This window comes from Larus michahellis, chromosome 9 (assembly GCF_964199755.1).
Source record: "Larus michahellis chromosome 9, bLarMic1.1, whole genome shotgun sequence".
Taxonomy (NCBI): domain Eukaryota; kingdom Metazoa; phylum Chordata; class Aves; order Charadriiformes; family Laridae; genus Larus; species Larus michahellis.
The window spans coordinates 20,909,300-20,921,908 of NC_133904.1; the positions used below are offsets into that span (position 1 = coordinate 20,909,300).

Sequence of the window (12,609 nt, forward strand, 5' to 3'; positions counted from 1 at the left end):
TCTTGTTTTCTACAAAGAGAATAATAATTAAAAAAAACCATTATCACATTTTTGTCTCAAATCTAATATTAAAATCATAGAATTTAAGAAGCGTCTGAGTTGTTAGCCACTGTTGCTTGGGTAGTTCTAGAAAACTCAAAAGAGCTACATGAATTTACACTGTCTGAAGATGTGGCTCCATATACGCTTTCAATGTGTATTTCTAAGACCTGATCAAAACCAACAGGAAGACTATTTTGGATTCAACTAGGCACACCAGTAATTCTAATCTCACTTTTTTTGCCATCCTGTGTGGGGAAAAAGGGATTTAAAATAGCAGTAATACACAGATTATTTGTAGGACGCAGATGATTATGTAATTTGTCTTACACAAAAAATACCCATGACAGTATATTTGTTAAAGGTAAATTCCCCAAATCTTTGTGTAATGTAATAGCCATCTGTTGTTACGAGATTTTTACAAATCTGATCCTGGACTGTTGACTTATAAGTCAAAAATCAACTTGGGGCAAATGTTAAGACAAAGTTGAAATTTACTATAACTGACTTTAGGGGGAAAAAAATCCAGTAATCACAATTTAAATAATTCAACATATTAGCATAGAGAATGGAGTAATAAAAATACACACCAAAGAAACACACCACTGAAGAGAACCCAACTTAGCTGAGCACGCAATACTTAGGATATGTGAAAGAGAAAATGAAAAGACAGCAGTAGTCCTGTATGCTGGTCCTGCCTGGCTTATAAAGAAATCAGAGAACACATGTAATGAGAGTATCTTCCTATATCACATTAAGTACTAGGGAGGATATTTTCATGAGTAACTTTTCCTCTCATCATAGCAGCACAACAGCTTACGGTGACCTCCAGCTCAGAATATTTTGTGGATACTTCACTCACTCTCAAGACCATCACACCTAGTACGCTGCAATGAATTTTGTTAGTCTGAGAACTATTTTTAAGACATCTGAATTATGAGAGGAAAAAAAATATAGCACATATTTGACCATGTTACATTGCTGTTCTTTCTTCTCACTAGCTTTTTACAAGACAAACATATTTAGGAGGACAGCAGATAAGAAAACAACTGCATAGGTCTTGCCCGTCAGAGAATGCTTTAACGGCGCATCCATACTGTGCAAATAGGAATGACATTTGTGGTAACCCAAACCAGCCTATATAGAAAAACAGCGATTTAGGTCCTAGAAGCAACCATTTTTGCATCATTGTATTAAAGCCAAAAAACCTCAAACTGAGTAACGCCAGGCTGTTGGTTCTGCAACCAGAGTAGACTGCCAGAAATATTCATGGTCTGGTTCTCAGCTGTTTTGTACCACTGGATGTGGCATCCGTATTTCATTTCACATCTTTTCAAAAAGTGGTCCTTGACAACTAAAGAAATATAAATGGTTATGCCCACAAATCTGCCTAAAAAAGATGCCTTTTCAAGTTTCAGAAGAAGGCATCAATTGCACCAATCTCACCTTTTATTTTTTCCATACCTTTCTTGTAAACCATCATACAGGAGTGGCAGCAACGTTTTGTTACTGTAAAGCACCACCCTTCTGAGAAAGTCATCATGCTCTGTAAGGCATAATCGATTAGGCTCACACACCCGTGTTAGGTAATAAATGTTTTATCTCAGTTTCAACAAGGAGTCAGAAGTTCAGTGATTCGCTCAAGGTCGCACAGGAAGCCTGACAAACCTATGAGTCTCAGCTGTCCTTCTCACTGTCATCCTACCAGATAAGCATTGAGAACTGTAGAGATACAGCGCTCAGAAAGAATTACCTACATAAAAGTCCATAAAGTAACATCTAGTGAGTTAGCTGCCAGCTATTCATTAATATATTAGCACTAAATCTAGTAAATCTTATTTCTTTTTTGTTAGCTAGAGAATAAACTAGACACAAATCATTTGTTTAGTAAAAGGCCACAAAACTAACACTGACAAGTTCCACTTTTTTAAAAATATAGCTTATAAGGCAACACTGATGGCCAGACAGAGCTTTGGAAAGGCTGGTAATGAACGCTGGTGAAAATATAAAACCTTGTATGGGAACATAAAGATATATTAGCCTAGAATTTACATTTAAAATTACATGGCTCTGAACATGGAAATCTTTCCTAACTAAGAGTGATGATGTAGCATCATCTGCATGCAGATGAACCTAAGGATTTTGTTACCGCAAGTTTCCAAAAAACTGCTGACACATGTTAAAAGAATACATCTTTTCCTTCAATATTTCATTAAACAATGACCATGGTAAAGACCGAGTTGTGTTGATTTTGTTTTAATAATGTTGGAGCTGCAATAAAAGAGATGAAACTTAAACAGCAGGGTCCAATGCCACACATGGCTCTTGAGAGAAGGAAGAGCCTGTATCTTGGGCATCTTACTTTTCACACAGTGCTGCTGCAAGCAGCATGCACTTATATTTGTAGGACCTATCACTGCTGGGTGTGTTGCAGATTATGGTTATTGTTGTTGCATTTTGGCACTGATGTCTCGCGTTACCATTTTTCAAGCCCCTCTTACCTTGACTGCGTAATTGTTGAGAGGATCTTTTGCATAAGAAGCTGGGTAGTAAACCGCATCGCCTGCCTCGCAGCACGGCTTGTCACTGGTTAGCCTAAAATCCGACCAGCTGTCCACCCCGAATCGCAGCTGGTCTTTTTGTCCAGCCATGAACAAGTCTTCACATTTAAGTGCCAGCTTCTTCAGTGAATCAGCATGAAGGCTTCGGATTTTACCTACCACCTCTTCTCGGTTTTCAATTCCTCGATAAAGTGCTTGCCTTTGTGGCTTCTGGACACCTTTGCCCTGCTTAGTCTGCGAGATGCGTCTCCCTGTTAGGGACTCCATGCTATTGGAACACCGGTCCTTAATACTGATAGTGGTTAGGCTGGAAACACTGTTAGTTGCTGAGGTGGTTGCCCTTAGTTTTTCTGTAGGCCTGTCCAAGGAATCTCCTGACTCGTTGTCCAGTACCTTGAGCTCCAGGCTGACCGAAGAGCAGGCGCTGCTTGCTTCCCAGTTGGTGTCAATGTCATAGGTGGGATTGGCCACAATGCACAGGTTGTTCTCCAGAGCCTGCTTCTGGAGATCTCTGGGAGTTGGCTCTGTGTTAGCTCTCAAAATTGTTTTCTTTGGCAGTGGAGGTGGTGTTGGCTGTAAGTTGTTCATTGTCTCCTGGTCTACTAGTCCCCCAAAGGCAATGGCATCATCCAAAGCTCCCTTGGGTTGCCTTGGCTGTTTTGGAGGTATCATGGCTGCTCTAGACTGCCCTGTGTAATAAGAACATAATAGTAATAGAAAATTAAAGTACTTTGCATCTGCTGCTCATATTTGCACTCTGCAAGGAAATTTAAGGCAAAAAACCCCACAAAAAAAAAGATGACTAGGACCCTCCCAATATTTGAAGACAACCTCAATACTTATTGGAAAAGATGAACTGATCAGAAAGCAAAATGACCAAATCAGCATCACGTATATATCACCACACACAGACAGTCTTTATTTGACCTTGGCCTATATATTAAAATCAGCTTCAGTGCTAGCAATGCTGGCGTTTTACTTCACATGGGATTAATGACAAAAACTGCAAGCAAAAACCAAACATCAGTTTTGGCACTCTGGCCAAATTCCAGTTTCAGTAATTATAGCTGGCCTCCCGTAATTCCTTCTGCAGTCAATCAATATTATTTCTAACTTCATATTCAAATGTTCTAAAACTATGTGTGGATGCTGTTAAGTGGCTTTGTGTGCCATTTCTTTGAGAGGTGCATTTCTCTGGCAGGTGAGGTGATCTTTTTAAATATACCCTCAAAACAGTCTGTAAAGCACTTGGGATCACTCAGATTTGAAATGTGCTAAAGAAGCTGAAAGCATTATTTCAGAATGCAAATCAGAGAACTACAGACACAAGTAATGTAGTTTAGATACTTCGGGAAGTCAGGATTGCCCAAGCAGATTCACAAGGTGAAAACAAGGATGTTAAGCCTACTGTCACTCACGTTGACAAATGTGTTGCCACTGCTTTCAATGAGAGTAGGATCATAATTTGAGATTACAAAACCAGAAATATTTTTTACCCTACAATTTAAAACTCGCATCCTTCCCCCCTAACCATAACTTTTCTCTAATACATTTCCATTAACTCATTTGCCACGTGCACCTTTGTTGGCAGTATTAAGTTCATCGATAACCTGACCTAGATTCAGTCAAGAGATTCCAGGCAGCAGGTTACATACAGGAAAGCACGGGATTTCCACTGACAGACTCATTTCAGACATTGGTGAGCTGCTAGGGAAGGCAAACTTCCTGTCACGTGTTTTGGATGGCTTTTAGAGAGGAGGTTATATATGTTTTATATTTAGAGAGGAGGTTATATATGGTTTATAACAGCCAGAGTCCTTGGAAATGAAGAATAAATAAATGACAATAATATAAGAGAGAATAAAAAAAAAAAATAAACAGACAATACAAATGACCGACTTGCTGCTCTGGAACAACTAAACAGTCACTACTCATATTGAAATGAGATTTTTCCACTCTTAATAATCAACTACTATTTTCAGAGAAATTATTTTATAAGTTTTCTACCACTCCTGTGAGGTTCATTGACTATCATATTACGGTAAGAAGCCAATTTTTACAGTTGCAGCACAGCAGACGTGAAATGGATGCTCTGTATAACTGCCGCTCAGCATCTTTTCTAAAAAGGGAAAAGCAAGTAGAAAGACACTAGAACTATTTGATTATTTATAATATGCGCTGAATCCTTGTAAAGAGAGGACTGAACTGGAATGCTGAACCAAACTGGGGGGATCACAGATTCAGATTTGAATGACATCATTTTAGTCCATAATTAATACTAAATGACGTCACAGTCTATGAAACGAAAAAAAAAGATAGCTTCCTTTACACTTTAAGATGTGCTGTTACAGTTTTTATGAATACTACAGAATCTAAGATCCTCTTGGCCAGGATGCACATTCTGAGCCACATGCTGGATTAGAATGCTGAAAAGGACTTCCTAATTTCAGAAGATCAGAGAGGACTGTATTTTTATATGATTCCACAAACAGAATAGCTTTGGCTCTTGAATTCTGAACAATCATTCTCTTTTCTATCATTCCAAGGAGACGACATCACAAATGAAAGTTATATCTCTATCTTTTGTTTAAGCTCAAGAAACCTTCAGAAAAGCCTTATGGATTTGATGATAAGCCTGGATATTCCGTTGTTTAAAAAACTGAATTTTGGGCAGGAAATTCTGTTAGCTGATCGTCAGGGAGGACTGCATAGGACTACTCCCCTGGGTCATCACTTTCTAGCTCCTCAAAATAAAAATGTTCAAAGGCTGGAAATACTGGAGAATCCCTGCATATCTCTCTCAAAACATTGTCACGGTTGCTTAAAAAATATTTAACACTCAGGGGACCCTCTACTGCTCCTTTCTGATCTTGGTATTGCTGTGTGTGTGCTCTGCAATAGCAGCTCTTCCTCTCACCATTGGAAACGCTGCAGCGTGTAACACTGGTGCCAGCTGAGCAGTACAAGAGCTCTACCAGAAAGGTACCTTTTGCAGAGACAAAGAGTGGCAGGAATCACAGTGAAAAGCAGAACCGATGTCTGCGTGCCAGGCACATGCACCAAATACCACACTCTTTTGCTTAATTCTGAGACAAGTTCATTTCTACTTTGTATCCAATTTTCTTACTCATCCAAACATGTGTCCTCTTCCTCAGTTGCTTACTTTTGCAAAATCTGTGACCTATGTACTTCTTCTCCAGCAACACTCTGTGTTAAAGATCACTTGCCTATTTTCTCATCCTTACCCTCTTCCCCATAACTGCTGGGGTTTTGAGAAAGGCTATTTCAGGAGGCAGTTTCCTAATATGTGTTGCATATGTGACTTGCTAATGCAAGGACTGCACAGACGCTAGAGGGAAACAGCAAGAAAACAAATTAGAGCAAGATGCACATCTCAAGCAGTAGCAGGAGAAGCTTCTCCAAGAAAGGTAACATTTATAACAGTGTTTCTTCTTGATTCTCTTATTTCTGTCTGCTTTAATGGCCCTGTCCTCCACAAGCCATTCATACAGATGAGTGTTACGACTGCCACCAGTGACTTTTGCTAGTTGTTGCTTTTGCATAGCTATTGGAGCTCTGACATCAAAATGTAATTGAATGAGGTTTTTCATAACCAGAAGTTGTCTTTGCAGATGTCTGGTGGGGTGGCAGGATCCAGAGAAAAGCATGTACAAGTCATTATGTAGTTACTTTTTCAGGTGTTCTCAGCTGAGGAAAATGAGTTTGTAAAACATGTCATGTTACAGTATAGTTTCTGCCCACAAGAACAGATTTTCCATATTGAAATCTATCCATCTCTATTATGTGTTTGAAAAGCTTCATATCTGGACCGTTTTTATGCTGAGTACATTTCTTTCATGCCCATTGGGCCAGTCTTTCCAGTGCAGCTTTCCCACATTTTTAAAAATTCATTGTCTAGCAAGAAAAAGGTTGTCTTAAATTTTGTCCCTGTCAACGGCACAAGAATGTTTTTTTGCATACAAGAACTGGCAGAGCATTTGCTTCTTTTTCTTGCCTATCATTTCCTTCTCCCCTTGCAAGCTTTAAAACCCCTCATTTCCCTACCTGCTGCACAGACTCGCCAACATTACAAGGTTCAGCCTGAGCTACGCTCTTGGGAAGCAAATGAAAAGGAGGAACAGGCACAATACCAGGCTGCCATTTAAAGAGATCTTTGAAGTGGCTTCCAGACTGTTCAAAGACAGAAACAATTTAACTCTTTATAGACAGCAGCTTTCTAGAGAGCTTTAGGTAGTTCCTCAATTTGCTAACATTTTCCATTATAGAATCTCACTACGCTATTTAAATATTAATACTTAAGTCTCTAGACACCATGCAGAGGTCTGAAACTCTAAATCAGCCCTAAAATAAAGCATTCAAATTTTATTTTTCCAGGTAACTAATTTATCATCAGATTTTGCATTGCAACCTGTTTATGTTAGCTCATCAAACTATCAAATCTGACACACTCAGCTTAGGTTTAATTCAAATTTATATTCCATAAGCAAGTTTTTCTTAGAATAATGGCATGCATAATTATTTTTTAGATTTCTTGATAGTCTGCGTATGTTTCTCTTTTGCTTCAGATCGGCAATGTGTATACACATTGTCAAGAGATTTCAGAACGGTGAAGGAAAATGCTTCTTTAATTGGGAAAACAACTAATGGTGAAATAGGCAAGCCAAGTGGGTGACACGCTGCATGCTCCCATCCTTCCTTGAATAGAATTATTCCTGCGATACATATTGCCCTACAATACATAATGTTAGTCCCATACACAAATGACATCAGGCTGCTTCTGTACTTTCTCCAAACTCATTTTACTCTTGACATGGTAATCTATCCTACATTCTCCTTTATTCTTGAATGCGTTTGTCTGATTATATGCCATTACCATCTCTTATCCAAGGATATCGTCCCTTGCAGGAAGATGTGAAATAGAAAATGGAGCTGAAAACAATACTCTAGTATTCACAGTAGTAACTACGCTATTGCTGTGATCATTAACTCTGTTCTCAGTTTTAGTTACCATTATAGTACTTAATCCCTAATCCCCTAGTGCAGGGATTTAGATGAATGAACAGGACCCAGAGGGCTAAAATGGCCAAAGTGCCTCTCACCTCTGCCATTCTCCAACTTACCACATCAGTTTGACAAAAAAATCCATGTGTTGCATTGCCAAGAACAGCAAAAATTAATAATGATGTATGCGCAACGTGGGTAACCAATCTTCCAAGACCACATCTATCAAAACACCAGCAGAACTAACATCAAAACTGTGGATTCTGTACAGTGGAGACCAGCAAGAAAGAGGAATTTCGAGTGGCTCTTATGTGTCTGCAGGACACCCACTGTAAGATGGTGCTGGGCTGATGACACAGCTGGATCTTGGAGCAGTCCAGCAGCATTGGCTCTGGCAGCCTCTGCTGACCTGTTTCTCCCTACAGCCAGGAATGGAGTCAGGTGTCCCAGTATTTCTCATGTCAGTACATCCCCTTTTCGTGTTACAAAGTCCATCTATAAAGGCTGCTTAAAGTATTCACTCAGTAAAATCCACAGGTTGGCCACCTCCACTGTACAAATTCCCCTTCTCTACCCTTGTCCTAGTACTTTTTTATCCCCCTTGAACTTGGATATTGATCGTTCTTTGCAATCTGCATTTTCATTATAATACAGAGCCTGGAAAAGATTTCTCTGTTTAAGTAGCAGATCAGTTATACTGATCTTTAATGCCAGTACAAAATACATCGCTCTGTAATAAACTCTTACCCTGGCTGATAAAAATAACCAAACTTGTCAGGTCTTGCTACCTGCTCTCCAGTACACCATGTTAAAGATACTACCTGTACTAATTATATATTGTACAAAATGCATCAGGCTGATACTATAATCACTGTCTGTCACCGAACTGTCTGTTTTAGTCAACAATAATTTTGTTACCTTATTCATAGCCTGGCTAAAGCACGCTGCCCTAGTCTAACTTACTGACTGAAGCAATACTCCATGGCAGATGCTGTGATTTGTGATTTTTTCCCATGTCAGCAATCATAAAACCTAGAAACTTAGCCTCCTTTTTTCACCTTTTCTTTAGGCGCAAGGAGAAAAATAGCTAATAATAAAAATAACCTATACTCTTTTAAATGATACAAATACTATCCTGAGTATATTGAGAATATCTTAATCTACTCACAGCGATGTGAATTCAATCAAGTCAATTTCTCCAACAAATTCAGACAAAGACAGAAAAATTTAAAGATTTGTAAAGGAAAGGATTTTAATAATCTAGTCTATCGTCTTCCTCATCATAAGCTACAGGGCTTACCTGAATTAACTTCTGTCAGAATAAGGATGCACCTTAATAAAGAAACATCTAGGCCCTACTTTACACATTTGAACATTTGTTTATGCATCTAGATTCAACTGTCAGCCACTGGATTTTGTTAAATCTGTTGATCGTTGATACCAAAGGCATCCCTCATCACAGTTCTGTGCACCACACGAGCATCCACACCAAGCCAGACTCAATAACAGGCATTTTCAAAGCTTTTCTTTAGAGTCTGCATGATTTTTTTTCAAACATTCTTCCTAAAACTGTGGGCACCATGGCTTGACTGTGACCATGGTAGTTGCAGAGTAAAAATGACATACACATAACCTCTCTCCTATTGAAGTTTCCTCCTGTTTATACGCCCAGGAACACACTGGACTCTCTCATCCTATCATCATGGTGGGACCTCGTACTTCCTAAAAGCCCCAGGTCTTCTATGTTGTATCTGATTCCCAGAGGAGAATCTTCTATCTTGTAAGGCTTCCCTGCATTATTATTTATTTTTTTTAATTCCTAGAGGTATGATTTTACATGTTCAATGAAATAACAAATACAGCCCATATTTTATACATGAGCTATTCTCAAACTTTGTATCTACAATTTGTTTCCTGAAAAATAATTGCTGGCCCACTTGCAGTTTTTGCAGGCAGGATTATAAACTGATAATGAGACAACTCCTGTGGGAGGCAGGGGAAGGCCAAAACCAAATATATTTGAGGGCAATACCTGATATAAACCACTGCCTCACTGCAGGTGAAAATTTACCAAAGCTTGCCATTATTTCTCTTCATAAAATTTCCTGTGACGTTAACAACTGAAGATTAGATGCTTATCAAAGTGACAACTTAATATTGTCTGCTTTATAATATTGTTTTATTTATTGTTTTATTATTTAATTTTATTTATAATAAAATATAATATTTTTAATATTGTACCTGCTCTAGGTGACCCTGCTCTGGCAGGGGGGTTGGACTAGATGATCTCCAGAGGTCCCTTCCAACCCTATGATTCTATGATTCAATAAAAAAACCAGAACGTGTATTAGATTGGTATTTAGAAAGTGAATTGTGCATTATGCTGCAAATTGAGATGTTGACACGATATATTTTACAAACTACAAACTGTAGTATGTAGCTATAAAAAGGTAATTTAGAAACAATTGAAGCAAGAGTCAAATGTGATGTAACTTCTTGTATTATCCTTTCTTTCAGTTACACACACCAGTATTTGTTAATTTTACAAAATATACGATTTTGCTGCTTAGGGGATGTAAGATGTGAAAACAAGTAGGAATTATTCTATATCCCTACCTAGTAATCTCTTGATAGCTATCTGAATTAGAAAGCGAGGTTGCTCGAATAAACCAGGAAGAAGTTTGAACGGCAGCCAGAGAACTTGGTGCCATTTAGGGTAGCGTTGCTTTTAACAACAAGCAGCAAGCTTGCCAAGCCAGACCAAGTCAAGCCTAAAAGTTAGTTTAACTCTTTCATACCTAAGATTTACTTCAGTGACAGCAAATCTGGAAGTGACTCAAGTATGAGAAGATTTTGAATAAAATGCTAAGGGGTTCAGTTTTATACTGTTTTATGAAGGAGCATTCACACCCAGGAACAGCACTGGCATAAATGAGGACTGGTGGAAGTGATCACGGAATCACAGCAGCGTTTAGGTTGGAAGGGACCTCTTGAGATGGTCACGTCCAACCTTCTCCACACCGGCAGGGTCAGCTGGAGCAGGTTGTCCAGGACCATGTCGAGTTGGGTTTTGGGTATCTCCACAGACAGAGACTCCACAACTTCTCTAGGCAACCTAGTGTTTAATGGTACTTTATTTCCCATGAGTTTACTACTCCCAGTTTGTGAGGTGCTGTGGAAGGACAGAGATCTATAGACAGAAGCACATCTAACTCTGTACAAGAAGCAGTTGCCAACAGGTGTAACATCTCGCATAAGAAAATTGAGCTAAATTGAGTAAAGGTTTAAACAGAAGATTCACAATATATTACTTTGTCTATGAAATGCAAGTAATCCCTGGACTCTATGAGCACTCTGGCTAAAAAATAGCAATCTCACCACGAGGAATAAGTGATATTTCATACATTAAATGATACCTTAGCTTGATCCTTTTATATGTCAGTCTGGGTAGGAACATAGGGTATCCATGCTATAAATAGTTTCAACGTAGCTAGATCGACTGCCTGGATTCTATCTGCAATGTAGCTATGTCCTAAATACAGAAAGTATGTATATACATATATATCTCTCTCTCAATGAATTTAAAAGAATTCATTATATCTTTGAATAATTCACTGTAAAAATATTTATTTTAGTTTTCATCCCTGATGTTACAATTTCTTGGTAGATATTAGTATCAGTCTTGGGCAGGATATTTTTCCTCTTTACTCTTTATAAACAATACCTAATTAATGTTTTATTAGCAGAGCACACTAAGTTCACCACTAATTCACATTTAAGCAAAACCATGCCACAATATCACTAAATGTCGAAGGAATGCATGCAGTTGAGGGTTTAAAATTTAGTCCTTGATCCCTCAAACCTGTGTGGACATGCCAAACCCCCTGTACTGGTGAGCCATCTCTATGCAGTCAGCTTACCCTCGTCCAAACAATAAGTTGGTACGCTTACAGGATCAGAGCATTACTGAAAAACACGTATTCAGATATTCTTGAACATAAATAAATGAGGGGGTTTTGTTCTTTTAGAAAATCCGGCTCTAGGTATTCCTAAATTTGCAGCACTTCAAATCAAAGTGCTCTGGAAAATTAGGCTGATAATATTGATACTGTATATCGAAAGATATTTATTTGTCCTGCTCACTTACCTTCCAGAGAAGCCCTGCAGATATGTATCTTTCTAATATAAGTCAGGAATTCAGTGATAGTTGAACAGACCGCACAGTACGTTCAGGACATTCATATTTTAAACTTTTCTGAAGGAGCAAATTAAATGCTCAGACTAGGATAAGAAAGGTTTTAGTCAACAGAAGATGACTACAGATATTTTAGCAGTTATTGATGCTCTAAAATAAAATTAAGCCATATCTTTTGTTGAAGTTTGGAAAATGTAGAAATCTACTTATTGTTTCTAAAAATATTAGGTAATTTGCTGTGTTTTAAACCCCCTTGATAAAAATTCCTCCAAATAGATAAAACAATGTGTCTTTTAGAAGCATTTGAAATGTTTATCATTAAGGGCAATTTAAAACCATAGGAAAGAAAACCTTTGAGTTTGTTGAATCTTCACTTTCTTGTTTGTGTATCTCAGAATGAGACAACGTACTTTTATTTTCTATAAATTAATATTAAAAAGTATGTCTGTAAAAACCAAGCTTATGAAAGTGTATTGAGCTGTCCAGACGACAAGGTTCTTCACAGCCTGGAAAAGCATCCAATATCTGATCTAATTTAAATTTTCTTCTACAAGAAAACACTTACCTAAATTGCTGTAGGTAGCACTGCAAGGATTTAAGTCAGGAAAATTTGAAGCTTCTTCCTTTTCTTCCTCCCCTTGTGGGACACGAACAGATGATACTGGTATAACCGAGGCACTGCCGCCATTGTCTTGCTTCACAAACACCGCTCTAGGAACACGAGGGGATAAATCCTCCAGTGTCGTATCATCGGGCACTTGACTGAAAGAAACAGAACAAAATCACCTGGAG

The 12,609-nt window shown here is 38.3% G+C and overlaps 1 protein-coding gene across 8 annotated transcripts in view; it reads right to left on the reverse strand.

Annotated features, from left to right (window-relative positions):
• The window catches only part of PEAK1 (pseudopodium enriched atypical kinase 1), a 124,910-nt gene that overhangs the window by 9,761 nt on the left and 102,540 nt on the right, over nucleotides 1–12,609 (reverse strand). For all 8 annotated transcript variants that reach the window (XM_074601046.1, XM_074601053.1, XM_074601049.1 and 5 more), the window contains 2 exons: nucleotides 12,383–12,579; nucleotides 2,541–3,289 (listed from right to left, as the gene is read on the reverse strand). In XM_074601046.1, coding sequence (XP_074457147.1) covers nucleotides 2,541–3,289; nucleotides 12,383–12,579 — 946 coding nt within the window. The remainder of the gene's footprint in view (nucleotides 1–2,540; nucleotides 3,290–12,382; nucleotides 12,580–12,609) is intronic.